The 20946-nt window shown below is 43.8% G+C and overlaps 1 protein-coding gene across 15 annotated transcripts in view; it reads right to left on the reverse strand.

Moving 5' to 3' along the window:
• The window catches only part of Asap1 (ArfGAP with SH3 domain, ankyrin repeat and PH domain 1), a 308734-nt gene that overhangs the window by 47230 nt on the left and 240558 nt on the right, over positions 1-20946 (reverse strand). For all 15 annotated transcript variants that reach the window (XM_031359258.1, XM_031359256.1, XM_031359248.1 and 12 more), the window contains 3 exons: positions 20481-20550; positions 5317-5404; positions 3148-3196 (listed from right to left, as the gene is read on the reverse strand). In XM_031359258.1, the coding sequence (XP_031215118.1) occupies positions 3148-3196; positions 5317-5404; positions 20481-20550 (207 nt within the window). The remainder of the gene's footprint in view (positions 1-3147; positions 3197-5316; positions 5405-20480; positions 20551-20946) is intronic.

Raw genomic sequence — 20946 nt, forward strand, 5'->3', positions numbered from 1 at the left:
AGGGGAAACTGGGAAAGGAGAAATTCGCATGTAAATAAAGAAAATATCTAAAATAAAATAAAAAAAATAAAAAAAAAAGGAAAGAGCAGTCAGAGCTCTTAACCACTGAGTCATCTCTCCAGCCCTAGAGATTGCTTTTTCAAAAAAAAAAAAAAAAAACTTGAAAATTATTTTAAACTGTGTGTGTATGTGTGTCTATATGTGGGCAGGTGTCCTAGGTTGGAGACATCAGAACCCCTGAACCTGGAGTTCCAGGTGGTTTTGAGTCACCAATGTGCTGGGAATTGCACTGTAGTCTTCTGGAGGAGCAGTATGTGCTTTTAACTGCAGAGTCATTTCTCTAGCACAATTCATGAAATTTGTTTCAGCAAGGTCAACGGCAGCACTTCACCATGACCTTTACTAGATCTCAGTGAGTGTAGGGCTCGGTTTTGCTTTCTGTCACTGTGTCAGGCACTTGGATACCTAATGTGTACCAGTACCTCTTAGGTACTTGATTCACAGTTTTAAAAACAGAATCCTCCAAGAGCCTCTACATTGGGGGTTAAAACACCTTTAAGACTAAATGTCAGAAATTTTCTGTGACTTACCCAAGGTCTTGAGTTTGACTGGCTTACAACATCACAGTCTACATTTTCAGATCAATGCCCCCCCCCCATCATGCCAGGGGCTCACGGCTTTTCCATAGGCTCATGATTAAAAAAAAAAGTTTGTCATAACAATATGGAATGTATATCTAAGGACAATTAATTCATTCTCAAAAGAAATGAATTCAAATCTGGTAGAATAGAATGGAATAGTTACATTTCAAAAGGGCTGAGAATACAGTGACCTTGAATGTATATTTATTTGATTTTGAGATAAGGTTCATGTGCCCCAGGCTGATCTCAAACTCACTGGGTAGACAAGGATGACTTTGGACTTCTGATCCTCCTGTTTCCACCTCCCAAGTGCTGAGATTACAGGCATGCACCAATAGACCTGGCTTATACCATGCTGGGGGTTGAACACAGGGTTTTGTGAATGCTAGGCAAGCACTCTACCAAACGAGCTGCAATCCCATCCCACTGCAAGATTTTTTTTTTTAACTTTTAAATTCTTTTAAAGTAACTGGTAGACCAAAATATGTAAGAAATGATATAAGCTACAAAACTCATTTTGAGTCTCTAATAAAAACAAACTGCTATGTGTCAGTATGGTTCTATGTCCTACTTTTACTCTCAAAGTTTTGTGAGATACATAATTTCTAACTACTCAGATGTCTCTGCATGAGAAACTGAGGCCAGATCATCTGTCTGAAGAAACAGAGCCACTGAGACTAGATCTAGGTCTCCAGACTTCTAACGTGCAACTGCTGATACCTGCCCCTTCCTTAGTGAGGAGAAATCTTTTTTTCATTTCACAGGAGTTTTACATGGGGAGGGAAAGCCAGTGTTGCTATGTAAAGCTGGAGGTAATGAAGAGCGAAAATAGAGTTCCTTGTCCCTACCAGTGTCCAAGGAGATTCAAAGCACAATAACATCAGGGGCGACTGAAGGGAGCCTTTTACTTTGAATGCCATACACCACAGGCAGAAAACCTGCACCTCACAGACCTGGGTGAACCACTTGTGTGTTCTAAGATATGGAAGGTTTGTGCTTGAGACAGAAGAGAATGAGATCAATGGCTTCCTTCCTGCCTTCAGATTTCTCATTTGTCTCCCACTTAGAACTTTGAAGACCAGGGAAGAGAGAAATTAGGAAAATGGAAGTGGTACTTCAAGATAGTTGAAATGCAAAGTAGTCTTCCTAAGACTGTGACATGGGCACTGAATCTCTGTGTGCTTGTTCAGGGTGAGTATTAACAAGACACAAGGTACACTCAGCACAACATGATGTCAATAAGAATTACGCCTCTCTAAATCAGAAGTGGGGTAGGAGATAGCTTTCCTAGCATCTTCATTTCTTGTTCCCAGTTACTATAGTCACCCAGCACAAGGCTGCAATATCAAGCCATAGGTTTTCTCCACTGGGAAGGTAGAGAGCACTTAGCTTCTTTAGCTCAGGCCAGGGTTACCTTTCTGTAGAAAGCCATCTCTGGGCAGTTCCCTAAGAATCCAAGTCTGGGTGCTCTAGCACATGTGTCTCCTCTCAGTCCAAGCTGAGAGCAAACACCATGTCCTGTGGCCTGTCTCTGGTTCTCACTGCTTCCTGTAACTCTTGGCAGCTTGCTGGCCTTCCTTAGCTCCTCTGCTCTCTCCCCCACCTCGACTTCCTTGTGGTCCATTTCTTGTTCTCTATCAGAGTCCCTATCAGAGTCTGAGATCAGGCAGAGTATAGTACTAAGAGAAAAGGAGTGAGAGAAGTGAAGCAAATGGGTCTGAACAGAGTTCTGGGACTCTATGGAGTTAAGGAAGGAATTACTGATGGGTACTGAATTTTGGTAGTTCATGAAACTTGGTCTAAATTGCTTGTGAGAAATAAAAATGTAAGCACTTCAAAATGACTTAACTGACTGCCTTTTCACCAATGGAAACAGCTGAGAATGAAATAAACTGCTGTTTGAACTCCAGGCCACTGGAGGGAGAAAGGAATAAAACTGACTTCAGGCTGCAGTCCCTGTGGTATGTAATACCCAACTTAGCTCTTCTCATTGCACACTGTTCCCTCTGACTACATCATGCTTGTCCAGCAAGAGGGCATAGCCACTGTCTCCCTTAGAGCCAGCCAGCCTCTTCTGCTTCTCTCACAAGAACAAGCTAAGCATCTAGGCAGCACCTTGTGAACATCCCGAAGGATGTAAAATTGTGACAAAACACCAAGCAAGACACCTACCCATAAGGACTCACAATCATAAGGAAAGCAAGGCTCAGTGTTCTCAAAGAGCTCAGGGTCCCTAAATGGCTGTGCATGGACACAGACCAGATGAACACAGAGCTGTGGGAAGAAGCTACAGGCAGAGACAAGGGGGCAGCAATCCTAGGAGTACTGAGGCTAGGGCTGAACATCTCAGTACTGAGGCTAGGGCTGAACATCTCAGGCGGGCAGGACAGATGGAGAGAAGAGCCAAGTATGAGGGCCCAGAGACAGGAAAGAAGTGACAAGCCACCAGGGTAGTTAATAATGCTCTAATTTCAAACCACTGCACCGTCATTTTGAAAGTACTTACGCTATATAATCCTGCTCATCTTCTGCCTGGAAATGGTATGTTCGATTATCTAAAACACAAAATACAACATCTCAGGAAGGAGAATGTCTGCAAGCATGAATAATGCAGTTTTAAAGTCTATGTAAAAAACACAAACTTGTATTATTTTTTTATTCCATTATGTATCAGCAGTGTAACAATTCACTTTACTAACATTTTTTCCTTAAGTACAAAGGACTAAAATATAGGATCACAAATACCATGCAGGTAGTAGGCATTTTCGTTTGTTTGCTTGAGACAGTTTTGCTACATATAATACAAGCTGGTCTTGACTAGCTATCTTAACTTACCCTCACTTGGCTATGACTGTAGGCAGATGGCTGTGACTGTAGGCATGTGCTATCATACCTGGATGATATGCCTCTTTGAAAGACAACTGAGAAAAAAACAGGCCCTCTCTGACTCAGAGGATTTTTAGTGGCAAATAGGCACAAGTCAGTACTTGCTATCCAGAAAGGATTGCTGTCCCCTCTGGGAAGCAGCACACTCGGCCTGAATGGGCTGCTCTCCAGCTGAATCAGGCCCTCTGCAAGGCAGGCTTAACCTCTGCCTTCCAAAAAGGCCTGACATCCACACAGTGGACAGGATGTTCATATGTTCATGAGGGAAGTTCACTTAAAAAACCCAGGACTGTACAAGTGCTTCAACATATTTAGCTGGCATGACACAGAACATGGGACTGCTCCAGACAGGCACTCCCACTCGGCACCCTTTGAGACGAAGTATGTTAGAGAACATATATACAAGTGTGGTGGTACCCACCTTACTGCTGGCTGAGCTGGCCCAACTCATCCAGCTTATTCTTCTCTAAAATGGGAAACTGATAACCTTTTGCAAGAATTAGCATCTGGCAGATTTAGACACTCAATATAAGTGACGCCTATTAATAGCCAAATCATAAAGTAAGTGCCATCAATGATCAGAGTAATCATGGAGATTACAGGGACTCTGAATTGTACAGGTGCTGACTCAGTCTCTATCTGAAGAGCCTCACAAATGATTCTGTCATAGGATCTCATAAGAGAACTTCAAGGGCAGGACTGTACACCTGTGCTTCTGTACAGCTCATGTGGCTCCCAGTCTGCCATGCTGGGCTTTGAGTTTATACTGTAGTACTTTGGGATAGTATAGAGTGGCTCTGGTTTATCCTATCTGTTTGGTTTTGAGGTGCTAGGGATGGAACTGAGCATGTGCCAAAGTGCTCTCCACAGAGCTGTACACCTCTGCGGAGTCTTACTGTCCTGTAGAAGTTTAGGAGTCCCCTCAGCTGCAGAGTGAGTCAGTAACTGCAGGCTAGCAAAACAGTACCTCACTCCTCCTGCTGGACAGAGAGAACGTGGGACACAGGTAGAGAGCTGGTGGCTGGTCTTACTTCCTCACCAAGTACAAGAGCAAAGTGCCACACAGTGACAAAGTGAGGAATGTGGTGGCAACAATTCAACGAAGCTCAAAACAACCGAAGCAAGGGGGGGCTAACTGTTCCTTGAAGAGCCCAATTTTGCAAGGATGTAAGGGACAAATCAGACATGTTGTAACAGTGGTGAACCTGCATTCCTGCATCTACAGGATGCTTCTTAACAGGTGCAAGCTGGAATCTCCTACAACTTCAAAGCATCTGGGTTTCACATCAAAACTTGTATTTTTACAGATCAGTAAATGACATGGTAACATAACTAAAAAGTGTGTCTGGGGGATATTAGAAACAGTTCAATGCGTGAGCCTAGAGTCTTACTCTTTCCCGAGTCAGGGTCTCCTATGTAGTCCTGGCTGGCTTGGAACTTGATGCATACTACAGGCTCACCTTCAACTCATGAGATCCGCTTACCCCTGCCGAAAGGTATGCACATTCTAAATATAGGCAGCTAAGTGAGACAGGAGATGGTGCAAAGCCACAGATCCAGCTATATGAGAAGCTGAAGCAGGGTTGCTTGAGTTCAAGGTTAACTTAGGGGACAAAGTAAGATTCTGCCTCAAACAAGGAAGCAAGCAAACAAAAGGATTCCCAGGAGTCTCCCTAAACAAGCTGGGGTTAAATCTGAGGATCTCCACTGAAAACTTTTGGTGCTTAAATACCCAGACCTGTAGATGTCAGAACCACAGTGACCAATTGATTTTAAAAACAGGACTCACGTGATATCAGGTCAAAAGACTTCTTGTCCTCAGCATTTGGTTTCACCTGGCAGGTGAGGAGGTTTAACTTGGCAGGCTGCCTGTTGGACTGTAAGAAGGAAACAGGTTACACATGCAGCATCCCCACTCGATGCCTCAGTGCAGTGTGCACTCAAAAGGTCTGCTCCATGACAGAACACGATATTAGAAGGGAAGAAAGTGGGCTGGTGAGATGGCTCAGCGGGTAAGAGCACCGACTGCTCTTCAGAAGGTCATGAGTTCAAATCCCAGCAACCACATGGTGGCTCACAACCACCCATAATGAGTTCTGATGCCCTCTTCTGGTGCGTCTGAAGACAGCTACAGTGTACTTACATATAATAAATAAATAAATCTAAAAAAAAAAAAAAAAAAAAAAAAAAAAAAAAAAAAAAAAAAAAAAAAAAAAAAAAGAAGGGAAGAAAGCAGACATCCGAGTTCACTGCAACAAAACATCAGACCTTTAGTTTCTGCCCTCACATACAAGCTAGTAGGTAGTCTTGATTGACAGACTCCATTAGAATTCTGACTTCAGTAAGGAGGGAAAAAAATTGGTTGTCCCACTCAGTATTTCCTAAGTGTACACAGGCATGCTGGAGGTCAACCAGAATGGAGCCCAGAACAGCTGGACATCCTCAGGCATGTAATCAGTACTTCTAGGCCTGTGCCTTGTTAGAACAGGATGACCCCTGCCGTAGTTACCTCAGTGCTGACATCCAAGGCATTTGTGAGTACTGATTGCAATGTAAACATTACTTAGCTCAAAGTGATCATCTCTGGCCAGGCACTGTGTAATGAGCCCTAATATCTGACCAGAGTGAACACGTGGTAGGATTCATATGACTTACTAGTAAATACTAAGTCTCACGTTTAAAATAGACCCTACAAACATCTAGAAAGTAGCTTAGGGGGTACAGCCACCAATCATGCTGGCCCTCCTGCCTGCACGTGCTTAGGTCCCATGCTTCTTACAGATATAACTAAAGAAAGAACTGTCAACAGTGTTTGGGCTCAGTTGTTTCAGCTGGAGAAATCTGTGGAACTTTCTGGCCAGACCTGCATGCCTACTTCATATGACAGTCTTGACCTCAAAAAAGACCCAATTGCCACTCAGGAACTTCACTTTTTAAGGACACAGAGGGGACAGAGAGGATATACAGTAAAACACTCGGAAATGTAAGCAGCAGGGATGGTGCTGAGCAAGAAGTTTCGATACATACTACATCTCCCCTAAACAGAAGGTCCTAGAAAACGAAGTGCTCCCTGTGTGTGCTCAGCACTGTGAAGAACCCTTCCCTCTGTGGTCGCAGAGATCAGACGGAGACCAACGCCCTCAGCCCAAAACTAGCCAGTCACAGCACAGGGTGCGGGGAGCAGAGGCGAAGGCACCGGAGTTCAAAGTCACTGCGTCCACCTTTGACTCACAACTGGAGACAGTACTGAGAGTTAGAGCTAGGAGGAAGTGGTGGTTTCCGTGCTGCATTATCATCAGCTGAACCCAGACTGGGAGGGGAGGCAGGAGGTGTGAGCCTGTGCATGTTTCCTACACTGCCTACACACTGGGCCCCATCTGTTGTGGATCCTCCATCTCACTTTTCTGGAGGTTGACAGTGTTACCCATTTCCTCTAGGAATGACTGTGGCACATGACAGCCTGGGAAGACTAGAAAGGAAGGAAGGGACTTTGTCTAATGTTGAGCCTTTGAATATTATGTTCTATTTGGAATCTGGATTTAAGGAAGGCTGTACAATGCTTAGGGGAATCTAGAGATGATTAAAGGGGAGGGAAAAGGAAACTTTAAAGATGGGATAAAGGCATCAATCACAGTTCAGAGGGAGAAGAGTGGGTGGGAGTGACCTTACTGTTGTCTGAAAGCACATACATAAACATTGTCATTGGGAAGGCTGGACAGCTGTTTTCCATATGTACAAATAAAAAAATGCACTCAAACCATGCATGATTTGGGCCAGACATATGGAAGAACTTCCTAAGCTTAAATTGATTAGATATAATAAGAGTTTCAGGATTTCTTTAAAAAAAAATCTTTTAAACCAATGTTTAGAATTCTTCAGTAGAGAAATCTGGTTTTGAAAGTTTAAGAAGCATGTGACAGTATTCATATTAAACATGGCAGAAAGCTAACACAATGATTTCTTCATTCCAAATCTGGTATTCCTAAGTGTGTCTTAATAGACACACCCAGCAATAGATGCAAAACCTTAAAGAACCAGTGAATTCAGTAGTAGCTGCACATATGCAAGTGAGCCGGCAGCACTCTCTTCTCATTGCTAAGTACTCACTGGTTCAAAGAATCTGCTGGACAGCATCATATAAGGGCACACAGTTTACTCCATTAGCAATAATACTTGGGTGTTTATCCTACTGCATGGTCAGGTTGCCACATCAACACAAACCTCAAGTGACAAGGGCATAACTTGCCTACACCACACATATTTTACCCCAGGCTGAACTGTAGCTGATATACCCAATGCTGAGTAGAGGGACATCAGAATAAGGCTTAGGGAATGGCCTGGGGAATGCAACGTTCTACTCCAGTCTGAAGAGCTTTAGCAGAAGCACAGGAATTAGTAATAATGGTAAGTCTAGCTGTTTAAGTTACAAAACTTCAAAACTACTTTTGACATTAGACTAAATTATAGGTATACTGATGAAAGAACACAATCTTTTCACAGATTAAAATTAGAGCAAAACTAAACAGCTTGGCTCAGCTGCATCGTGGTGGGACAGTTCAGGAAGTAAAGTATGTTTTTACTGTCCCCCCACTCCACTCCTCCAGATTTTTCTGTCCAGTGTCTAGAGGCCATGGATCCCGAGCCAGCCTTCCCTCACACACACTGCTCTCTATGGCTCTCATCACTATTTGTCTCCTGTCTTCCTTTCAAACAATGGTGTGCTACGTGCTTCCTAAACTATGCCATGTATACAGCAAGCTCTCAAATATCAAAGTGCTACATTCTAGGAACCTCAGAAATACTTCTTGTACATTCTAAGAAATGCTTTTATTTTCTTTTACTAGATGGCATGAGGGAGAGAGATGTTAACTATCCCAGCATGCCCAGTAAGGTAGTGGCTGAGTGGATCAGAGGCCCGACTCTTCATCTACACCACTGTGCAGGCCAGCAGGGAAAGGCAGAAAATAGTGGCAGACCTGGGGGAGCAGCTGAGTGTCTGATTCTCACCCAAATTCCTAATTCAGCTTGCTGAACAAAGACATTTTAGAATGTGAAATAGTTTCTCATCCATTTGGTGGTTTCTAAAGCCTCTTCCACATCCTTAAGTGCGTGTGAAGAACACTGCTGTCACCAGCTCTAGGAAGAGCTGATTATCTGAGAGCCGGCCGGCTGTTCAGGAGTGGTGGGTCTGAGTCTTGGGGTGTGTACCAAGGATCTTGCAGTGAAGATCCTAGCAAATCAGTGTGTGAACAAGCCAGAGGAGTTGGGGAGGGTGAAGATCAGCAGGTGCAAAAAGAGCCTGGGCAGGAAGAAGGACAGGTGACCTGACTCTTGCTGACTGGGGTTAAGGCAAGCACACTCTGGAGCCCTCGTGTGCTGCTGAAGGAAGGTACTCAGAGCAGCGGCCACGCACAAGTCACCCAAGTGGCTGGTGGAGGCTGAGAGTGACACCGATGACCACGAATGAACATCTGAGTTAAAGGCACGGTAGAGGCTGGAGACTCCAGATACGGCCAACATTCAAAAATAAGCTTTCCACCGAGGCCCTGGATGATGAGTGGGGGCAAGGGCTAGTGCTTCTGAGGGGTCTCTCAGGAGGGACTTCATTCAGGAGTGCCTGCTCTGTACCCAGCTGCACACCTGTCTGAACTGAAGATTTTACAGCTCGGTGCTCCTAAATGTCCAGGCGTGGCATAAACTCACAGAGGAAAAACTGAGGCATTGCACAGCAGGAACTGCATCTGGTAAATCACAATTTTCTACCCTCTGCTATTACTTTGATTTTAACAGGATTTCTCTGAGGAGCATGATTGTTATTTTTCAACAAGCACTGGTTCAACTTGTATTATATTGGTCTTAAAAACTGATTTTCAGCTGACACTATACTCATCTAAGGGCAAAACCATTCAAATTTCTGACCTGAGAAATGTTTTAACTAGGGAACCCCTGGGCACATTCTATGAAACAGAGAGGCAAGGCTGCCTCTGCCTGACATGCCACTTGGCTAGATGAACATCAACCTCTTGCAGACCAGCACTGTCACCTCCATCAGGCTTTGCCTCTAGAAAACAAACAAGCCCCACTCATTGGTCCTGCAATGCTCAGTGTGCACCATGGTGCTGTTTGTGACGGAGCTGCAGCGTTACTGGTGCAGGCCTACTTCTGCCAGTAGAACACAGCTACTGGAATTGTGTTCAGAAAGGAAATTGCAACTCTAAGAATCCCGCTGAACTGCTCTGTACCACAAACAAGACGAGGATATCATTATCGGAAATAAGGCTGACCCTAACCAGGCTGAGGTAAAAAACATAAAATGAACCTCTTTGTACTTCCTAAGCCAGTGCCTGGAAACAGAGATGCTCCGACCTTTAGTCCCCTCAGAAGTTCCATTCAGTAGTAGATGCCTAGTGCCTCCAGGGGAACGCGAGTACTCAACATGTGCTCAATAACTGCAATAAGCCCCTGGCAAGAAATAAGGCCATGCCAAACACCTGCCTCAGAGAGAAAACTGCCAACATCATTCCAGCACAGGAGAATGACTGGCTTTTGAAGGGTATTTTGGGCTGGGGACAAGACCAAATTTTCCCTTATGATCTCTTATATTGCAGGTACTTTAGTCTCGTAATTCTTGCAGCGATTCCATGAATTGAGTGTGTAGGAGGAAACAGAGGCATAACCTGGTGGTCAGTTTACTTGGCACACTGTGCTTCTAAGTAAGAAGCATGGCATACCATGCTATTGCAGTCAGAACACTAAAGTAGCATGAGAAGCTAGCAGCTGGCCTGCTGACGTGTCTGCACACTCCACGGTCTCCATTCATGCTTCTTCCATAGAGACGGTGGGACAGTGGTGTGAACACTCACTGTCCAATCCCAGGTACTGTGCTAACTAATCCCAGTCACAGGCTTCCACTATATAACTGGTTGTTCACGTGCAATAAAGCAGATGCTGTTCCCTGAAATTGTTGCCACAGTGGTTCTTCTCTGTGCCCTTACCAACCCACAGGCATTGGGGTGGTGTTGGGAGATGCCCTGGTAATGATAGCATCCCAGATTCCAGTCTATAGGCAAGGCCACCAAGGGTCAGGAAGACGTGGCATGCTCACCTATGTCTTATAGGACCCAGTCATTTGGTGATCTTGCCTATGGATTTGGCTATAGTTATTATAATTATTAATTATTATTACATTTAAAGAAGCTTCTCACTACATTATATCCACAAAGTAGGCAAGAAGAGGCCCAGCACAGGATCTCTGAGAGGTTCTCACACACCAAGACAGGCCTTCAGAGTAAGGACATCATCATGTTGTCAGGTTTGTGGTGTCACATGTTGGCACAGAGTTTACATAAATGGATTCATTTAACTCTTACAACCACTCAACATATTTTGGTTTGCTCTCTGCAGCTGATAAACAGCACGACTACAAAGAACTCGGGAAGGAAGGGCTTTTGTAGCTTATACAAAACATCACTGAGTCATATCACAAGTCACGGCTGAAACACAAGCAGGGGTGGAGGCAGGAAACACAGAGGATGCTGCTGAATGGCCTGCTTTACATGGCTGGCTCAGCCTGATTTCCTATAAAACTCAAAACTACTGGTCCAGGGGTGGCAGTGCCCAAAGTGGTCTTGGCCTTCACACATCAATGATTAATCAATAAACTGTCCCATAGACATATCCGACAGGCCAGTCTGATGGAGGCAGTGCCACAGCTGAAGCTCTCTCTTGTTGAGTGACTAGTGTGTGTCAAGGTGAGAAAAATGAACTAACACAGTATGTGGACCACACTACTGTTGTCTGTTTGGCAGACTAGGAAACTGAGGCACAAAAAGTCAACTAATTTTGCCATAGGCCACAGCTGGGTACTGGCTTGGGCCTGCTTTCCCCCTGGAGTATCAAGTATCATTGTGCACTGGACTGGATGGGAAGGAATGAAACTTAGCTGGGGTGGGCGGGTTGGCAGGATCTCTGTGGGAGAAACAGTATCTCTGGAGACAGATTTCAGTGAAACAGTTCTCTGTTGGGGATGAAGAAGGGGGATACACACACACACACACACACACACACAAACCTTGGGGAGTGGTTAAGAGTTTTTAGAGTGAATGTACACTACTGGCTGTGGCCAAGGTGCTGGAAGTGTTTCATTTGCATGAAGAGGAATTCTAGCTGCTGGTTGGACGCATCCTTACTGGAAGATAACCCATTACCTGGCCACCAGGCTGTGTGTGACTACCTCGAGAGTGGCAGAGGTGGGGGCCCTAAGGCTTACATGCTCTGAGACAGGAAGGCCCAGAGCAGGGAGGAGTCAGTCCTACTCTTGCCAGTCTCAGGATAAGATTTTTGGGGTTTTGACACACCTCAGTCTTGCTCTGGATTGGCTCCCCGAGTAGTCACAGTTCTCTGGCCCCACAGCTGGGGAGAATAGAGCATTAGATAAAACACTTTGAGAAAATTCACTGATTTAGACACCAAACTGCCCCACAACTCCAAACTCATAAATCTAGGACATTCAGTCTCTTTAGGATAATGAATCTCACCAACAAGTTGCTACACTACAGGCTTCGTGTGACAAGGGCCTGTTCACCCCACTTGCCCTGGAACACTAAAAGCACACAGTGTAATATGTCCATCACATCCCCATGTCACAGCACAAAAACTTCAAGGCCACAAGCTGGGAGGCCTGTGGTTTTTTATTTTTACACCTTTCTATTTTAATTCTTCAGTTTCACCCCCACTTAGGAAATGAGTCCCTTGTAGGAATCTGTTTCAACATGAAAGCAGGACAGTGATCTGGAAGGTTCTCAAATCCAAGGCAGCATTTGCGTCATGACAACCGTGTTATTGATGATTTGTTGAAAGACAACTATCAAAATCAAGGCTGCCATGCTTGCTGTACTTTGACAGTCAAACAGCTGACACTACAAAACACCTGCCTTGGATGGAGCCACACACTGGGAACCACACGCTGAGACTCCTGTAGGTCTGCGACATTCAGTGATGGCAGAATGAACGCACACATCACTCCAGCTGTGTAAGGTGTGCAGTGGACAGACAAGCCCCCCCTGAGAGGCAGGGAGCCACCAGACCTAAAGTAAGTTTGGACCCAGACTTTCTCTAAATGAAGAGGGAAAGCAATGCCCTCTTGGCTGTGACAATGGACCGAGGTGATATGTGACAAGAATCTACTGCTCCACTCACCATCAGAGGTAGCACAGACTCTTGAACCTAACGTCTTGGGTCTAAGTCTGGCTCTTACTGCTTGAGTATCATCCAGACATATCTTTGAAATAGGGCAAACAGCTATTTGAAGGTGCTGTGAATATGCTCATCTAAGTCTGTTTTGCTACTGTAATAAAGTACCTGAGGGTAGGTCCCTTACAAAGCAATGATACTTAGTCAACACTTTCGGAGGCTGACAGTCCAAAGGATCAGACACTGGCTCTGTGCAAGTCTCTGGCTGGCCACACCATAGAAGATGATATCATGTTAGGGCATACATAAGAGGCACAGGACACATGGTGAGGTAAGTCTGAGAGCATAGTTCAGGGAGCAGGTTGTTCTTTTATAACAACTAACTCTATAAGAGTCCTATAAGAACCACATGAATATATAAGCAAGCTTCCACAAGGTCTCAGCACCTCAGCACTGCCACACTGGGAAACAAAACTTCCCAAAATGAACTTTTAGAGGCAAACCATAATCTAAGCCACAGCAATGCTCAAAAGGTCAGCCATGATTTTTATGACTACTAGGTACTTCTCACATAGCTCCTCTGATGGTGTCTTTTAGTTTTCCTGTTAATGTGTACTAGCTTCTGGAGAGCTGCCCACTAAGTCACTATGGTTCAAACAGAATGCCAAATCCTGTAACATGAAGGTTAAAGACGAATTCCCTCGGCAGTGTGAGGGCAAATAGGAGGGCACTGGGCTTGAAATCCTGGTGAGTGTGAAGATACAGAGAATACAAAAGGAGGGAGGGGACTCCAAGCAGACAGCAATGCAGCAGAGGGGAGTCTTCAACTACCAAAATGAGGATTTAGAGCATGAGGTCAGTCCATTGTTTAGGCTTAACTTTGTTACTCATTAAAATGGAATTCCACTAGAATAAAGGTGATGGTAATAACCAGACTTCAAAGTGGCCAGAGGCTGACAAGTGGCGCTAGCTTACCAGTATCCTGGTATCTGTACATTTCCATGCTTCCTCTTTTCCTCTCTATAAATCCATCAGAGAACAGACTTACTCAGTGGTTCTCCATCACCAGTGAATGTCAGCATCACCTGGGAGGTACGGCCTCTAGCCTCACATGCACCCAGGACTGAGATGAGTAGATTCATTCTGACCAACTGTGCCAGCTCTTCATTTGTGACATTTACTAAAATGCTAGTGCTAAGGTCTTTTGTTTGAAATAAATTAAACTGATGTTTAATATGTAACCTTGGGATTCAAGTAGTAAAGTAAAAGGAACTTTCATCTAGATTCAAAATAATAGAGATCCCATAGCTTTCTAAACCTGTTCTTAGAGAGCTTGAATTCAAGAAGTCTTCTGATAAACATACAGCATGGAGAGTCCTACAGAGATACTCTGTGGTAACCCTGACCCTGCACACAGTACTGCTTATTTCAGTGTGATCCTGAGTATGGTCACAACCCCAATTTCTTTCCTTCAAATGCCTGTGAGCAAGGTTCAATACCAGTTCCACCAGACCCACAGTTGCATTTTCAATTGGATCATACAAATCAGTTCTGCTCTTCTGTTTAAAAGAAGGGAGGGGCTGGAGAAATGGCTTAGCAGTTAAGAGCACTTGTTGCTCTTGCAGAGGACCTGGGTTTAGTTCCCAGGTTCACAACCATCTGTAACCCCAGTTCAAGGAGATCCAAAATCTGGTTTTATTCTCCATGGATTCCAGGTGCATGTGGTGTACATGCACACACAGAGGCAAAATACTTATAAACATACACATAAAATAAGTAAGTTTTAAAAAGCAAGAGAAGGGATGTCATGGTGTAGCATGGTGAAAGGTACTGCTTGGTGCTGGAGGAGACCTGGAACCCATTCAAGTGGATGAGAAATCAACAGAAATGGAAAATTAAAGTACTACAGGTTCAAGAAAACGCAGTAGGCAGTTACTTTGATGACTGTCTCTTTTTGTAATCCAGGAGCTGTAAACAGTGACAATGGTCCAAGAATCTTCCTTAAAAAAATGGAAACTATCCATACCAGCTTCTTGCAGCTCCTTCAACATGGGGTCTAGGCTGGGGATTTTGGACAGAGGTCTGTTGAAGCGGCTGCTCAGTTAGCTGTAGCATGATGTGCTCAGCTCTGACTCTGAGGTAGCTGTCCCTTCATTTTCTGTCACAGTATCCTGCTAGTTTCTTCTACAGTACCTTTCCTAGGTTTACTCTGAGCTCCGGGAGTGCAGGGACTACCCTTTTAATCTCTGCAGATAGTACCTACCCCAGTGCTGGGCTCAAGAAAAAAAAAATCAACAAAACACTTTAATGAGGAAGTTATGTACCTGAAAAGCTAAGGCTCCCAAAGATTAAATAACTCATTCAAGTTTTATAGCTTGTTCAGGGTTTAGCCCAAGTTTAACAGGTAGCAGCCCAAGTTTGTCCTCCTGAAATTTACAGTGCCATTTTCTGATTTGTTGGAAGAAAGAAAAACAATGCTCTCCTCGAAAGGACAACGTGCACGAGTAAAAACAGAGGGGAGTCCAGAATAGGCTGAGAAAAAAAATGCCACCAAGGCCAGTCATAGAGGCAAGGTGTAAAATCCATCGTACTGAAGGAAGGAAGGCATCAATCATCTTGCAGGTCCATCTTGCTTCCTCTATGTTGCCAGTGCATGTGGTAAAGCCAGCCCTGGCTGGAGAAAGTTGTCTTGAAAGCTCTAGACAGGCCTGAAAGACAACAGTTCTTGGAACTGTCTACTGATGCAGAAAGCCCAAGGACAAAAAGACTGACACTCAATTCTTTCTCTAGGGAAGTGTCCTGGGAGTAGACAGAACTGCGGCCAACTCCCACTAGGTAGAAATTTAAATTCTAAAGTTAAAAAAAAAAGTGCCTCAAGTGTCTTTGTAAAGTATGCCTAGAAATAAAGGGAGAGCAATACAGAGGATTCTGATAAACTCAGTCAACACCATGGATAAACTCAGCAACACATTAGAAGATAAAGGAGTACTGACAACAGCAGCTGACATTTACTGAACACTAGTTCTGCCCCACATCCTGTCCTAACTGCTCATAATCAATGAACTCACTTAATCTTTACAACCATCTATGAATAAGGTACTATTAATGGTTCCAATTTATACAGACAGTTGTCACTAGAGATCTAGTGTCAGAGAGGGGATTCGCTCAGAAGGTTCAGTTCCATGGTTGTGGATGGTGCAGTCCCACCTCAGCTCGCTGAGATAATAAGAACCACCATGCTAAGGAATGCTTACTGCTATCCAGCACTGCTACCAGGCACGGGAGAGGAGAGGATGGCTGAAGATGCTTAACCACAGCAGAGGCTCAAGCTCATTTAATTGCAGCTGGATTCACAGGGTTGCATTTTTGTTATTAGCAGAACTTTGCAGGCCTCCTGCAAGTGTTCTAGCAATAAGTAACTCCTCTACACAAAGCCATACTATCAATATCCTTCAGTTGCAAACAGAGAGCCTCCTAGCAGTGGACACACACGTTACTTCAGTCAGCCTGCTAGTTCGGCAGGAGTCCTGACCTTTTGGTACAAAGCCCAAACCTTCCGGGTAGACTCCTGGGTGATATTAAAGTAACTTTAGGGCTGTCTAAAGATAAAGGTGACTAACAACTTAATAGCTGTCTCAGTGCTAATCATAACATAAAATATTATGCAGGCAATCTTCAGATTCAAACAGACCTTCCTAACCCCCTTCTACCCGCCCCTCTTCCTAGAAGATCTCAGAGCACTCCCCATCTTGACACTATGGCAATCCAATGATGAGGAACAGTGTCTCACCTGAGGAAAGTCCTATGTATGATAAAAAGAGCAGAACTGGGAGCTTGAACCTTATAAACTGCATGGAGCTAGGCACAGAGTATAGTCTGAGTCTTAGACACAAAATGTAATTTAATTTAAAAACATCCACTGAAGCAAACATAGTAAGACACACATATGAGCTCTTACAAGTCAGCATTACGTACCTGAGGTCAGCATGAGCTATACAAAAAGGCCTTCTCACAAAGGAAAAAAGGTGCATTCACTGAGCACTGACTATATTTACTGAGCCAAGCACAGTGCTTGCTGTTAGCACTCCAAAGATAGACAAACATGGCGCCTTCCTGCTTCTCACCACCTGTCCTGTGAGAACTGAAGACAGCAACCCCTGTCCCGAGGACCAAGTGAGGACCAAGTGAGGCTGTACTCTACAGGTTCCGGTTATTCTGTGAACCCATATGTGAGTAGGTTCATTGTCTGTGTCCCTTACCTCTGCGGAACTCCTGTCAATTGTTTACTGAGGACACTACTGGTTTTGATCTTCATCCAAATTCTATGTGACCAACAGTGTGTTTCTGTGGGGGCAGGACTGGCATGTAGTTGCTAGCAGAAATGTCTGGACTAAAGTAACAGTAACAACTGATGGGAAGGAGTGAGAATCAGTGAAGGGACTCATTTGCTCCTTCACCTAAGCTCTGTCAGTAGACTTCAATAACGCCTTCCAAGGAGGCAAAAGTAATAGCTGTAAGCTGTTAAACTCACACATGCCCCGCCCCAATCTCTTTTAATCCTCATGAGATTTTTGAGCTCAACACTTTTTTCAAAGTCACAGAATCAACAGCAAACTAGGATTCAGATGCCAATCTGACAGATGCCACTGTTTATTAGCCACCAAACAGTATGGCCAATGTGTTATTTGTTGTTAATTAGAATACACAGAAAACAGTTGGCTTGGCCACAGTAATGTCTTTTGGCAGGAAACAGAAAGAAGGGGAGAGAACTGAGTTTTCATCTTTAGCAAATTGTTCAAGGTCAAGTAACCCAGGAAACAGCACAGTCATGCCCTCATCACCCATATGGCCTCCTACCAGAAAGCCCTTCTAGAGCAGCAAAATAGAGGATGGGAAAGCCATTGTGTAACTTGTCAAATGTCTCCTGGTAATGACAGTAAGGGCTCTCCTGCAGAAGGTACAGGAGTACATAACATCAGCCTTTCCCAAATAGCCAGAAATATGCATTCTAGTATACACATGATGGATTAGGCATGTGTCCAAATGATCTAATTTTCCACCTCTTGTCACTATGATGCCCAGGTCTGCATATGGAGAATGGTGGAATGGAGACCGAATAAGCAAACAGTAGCAGGACAGCATATTAGCTACATTCCTTGTTTCTGTGACAAATATCCCCCTCAAGGGAACTTAGGGTAAGGAGGTTTTACTTTGGCTCCTAAGTTAAGGAGAAATAGTCCCTGTGGCAAGGAAACATGGCAGTGGAAATGCAGGGCAGCCAGTCCCATTATAAACGCAGCGATGAACAGAGATGAATGCTGGCTCACCTGACTTCCTCGTTTCATTCAAAAGAAATCATTCTGGGGCCCCTGCCTCTATGAGGATACAACCCACGCTTAGGGTGAGCATTTCTTTCTCAGTTAAACCTCTCTAGGAAAAATACACTTACAGATATAAGGGCAGAGGTGCGTCTTCTAATCGATTCTAAATCCAGTCATGTTGACAATGAAGTTTAATCATTACAGACAGCCACAAAGCAACTACTAGCTTGTCCAAGTCTGTGAGAAGGATTTCAGGTATCTCATGGATGGGCTGGTCACCACTGTCTTGACAGTTAAACCTAGCAAGGTTGTCTGAAGGGAACCCTAGGTAAAACACACAATTCTGCAGGGATAAGGAACAGAGACGATGTAACTACTTCAATTCCATAAAGAACAGCAATCTTTAAGATGCATGTGATATTCTTAAGGAGTGTGCTAGGAACCTTTAGTGTGTCCAAGGACCAGTGACCAATGTCAAGACTCAGAAAGACAATAGGTTCTGCAGAGTGAATCAAGCAGAGCAAAGTGGACCAAAGTCCCATAGACCTGCATTTGTTTCCCCATTTTGGCAGTAACAGCCAAGTCATAGCTCTCCAGGTGCTTCTGTTTCTTCATCTATAAAATTAAACTTAGAATGCCATGGGCTATCAGGATGACTGAGTGAAATATATTTTATGGAGGAGCAGTACTTTTTTTTAGTTCTCAACTGAATGGACTATTGACATAATACACACCCACCCCTCATCTATAAACTAGTAATCTAATGCACACCCATCCCTCATCTATAAACTAGCAATGGAATGCACACCCACTGCTCATTTTATGCATTCTATTTGCAACTGACTATGTATCTTTAGCTTGTCAAGAACATCATTTAAGCCAGGAGTATTGAACTTTAACTCAATTTTTTTTCCTCCAAGTAGAAGTCACTGGGTTAAGTTGTACATGTATTTTTAAAAACTCTTAGTATCCATTCCTCAGTTGATGAACATCTAGATTGTTTCCAGGTTCTGGCTATTACAAATAAAGCTGCTATGAACATAGTTGAGTGAGTGTCCTTGTGGAATAGTGGGGCATCTTTTTGGGTATATGCCCAGGAGTAGTATAGCTGAGTCTTGAGTTAGAACTACTCCCAATCTTCTGAGAAACTGCCAAGTTGATTTCCTGAGTAGTTGTGTAAGTTTGGGATCCCAGCAGCAGTGGAGGGGGGTTCCCCTTGCTCTATAACCTCACCGACATCTGCTACTGCTTGAATTTTTGATCTTAGCCATTCTGATTGGTATAAGGTGGAATCTCAGAGTCATTTTGAATTGCATTTCCTTGATGACTAAGGACACTGAACATGTTTTTAGGTGCTTCTCAGCCATCTGAGACTCCTTTGTTGAAAATTGTGTTAGCTCTGTACCCCATTTTTTAATTGGGTTATTTGTATTGTTGGTGTCTAACTTCTTGAGTTCTTTATATATTTTAGATATTAGCCCTCTGTCAGATGTAGGGCTAGTGAAGATCTTTTCCTAGTTTGTACACTGCTGTTTTGTTCTAATGACAGTATATCCTTTGTAATTTCCACTCCTATGTGATACATTTCCTATTATGGCCTTTCTTCTCTTTGCGAATTTAAAAGATTATTTTTAAGTATAAAAATGCCAAACCAGAAAGACCCTGCTTTACTAGTATACTCTAACATGACTGAATATTGTACATGCAATGTTTTGTTTCCTATATTGCTTTTTCAAGCAAAGAAAATCCCTTCCTATCTTTGTAGTTTGTTGGTTTTTCAGGGTAACAACTAATTCTATTTCCCCCAAAAGTCTTAAGATTACAAAGTCAAGCCCTACCTGCCTTAGATTGAAAGAGCAAACAAAACCAAAACCAAATCAAACCAACCAACCAACTGCTCCCTGCCCCTCCACCAACATTTCAGTCAGGTAGGCCACCATGGGACAAGAGAAACCAGTAATTGTAAAGGACCATCCTGAATGATATGGCCCAAATTCACAAAGTACAGGAATCTAATCTGTGCTGGCTAATTTTATGTCAAGTTATACAAGCTAGGGTCAGGAACTCCAGGTGTGAAAATGGCTTCATAAGATCAATGGGAGAAGTCCCAGGCCATTGTTGGTGGGGCCTCTCCGAGGCACCACGGTGGTCCTGGTTTCTATAAGAAAGCAGGCTCATCAAGCCATTAGGAATAAACCTGTAAGCAGCACCCCTCCATGAGCTCTGCATCAGCTCCTGCCTCCAGGCTCCTGCCCTGCTTGAGTTCCTGCCCTGACTTCCTTTGATGATGAATTGGGATGTGAAATCATGAAATCACTCTTTTGGTCATGGTGTTTGATCACAGCAATACTAATCTTTGCGTCGGCTCATTTGCCCTCGAGCTGAGAAAGCTAGAGAAGAGAGCATGAGAACAGGCAAGGAGATACTAGAGTTCACTTACAGTTGCATGTGAAATAGTCAGGATCCCATTCTTGACAGCACACTTCCTTCTTTGCCACACTTTCCGGATCCTAGGGAACAAGTCAAATAGAACTCGATATTGTACATGACCCCCTTGTGGTATGCAATCATGTGGCAGGAGGCAGAACAGTAATATGAAAAGCTATCCCCAGATAAAACCAGCTTCCTTCCCTGAACTACACAAAACAGAGAATCCTGGATGTCTGTTGTTATGCCAGGTAGAAAGAAGGACGTTCAGATATGCAGGCATGTAAAGAGAAGCTCACAGTAGAACTGTTTTTGACAGTGAAAATGGGAAAGAGAAAGAGACTCTAGTAGCAGACAAATACATTTCTTATAGTTCCCACACAGAAGTTCCTTCTCTGCGATGGGATTGCAGACTGCACAGGGGACATACTAATATTAGCCACATCTGTGATCTCCTAAAAAGGCTTGGCTAGTAGATT

The sequence above is a fragment of the Mastomys coucha genome, unplaced genomic scaffold, assembly GCF_008632895.1.
Source record: "Mastomys coucha isolate ucsf_1 unplaced genomic scaffold, UCSF_Mcou_1 pScaffold7, whole genome shotgun sequence".
NCBI classification, from domain to species: Eukaryota; Metazoa; Chordata; class Mammalia; order Rodentia; family Muridae; genus Mastomys; species Mastomys coucha.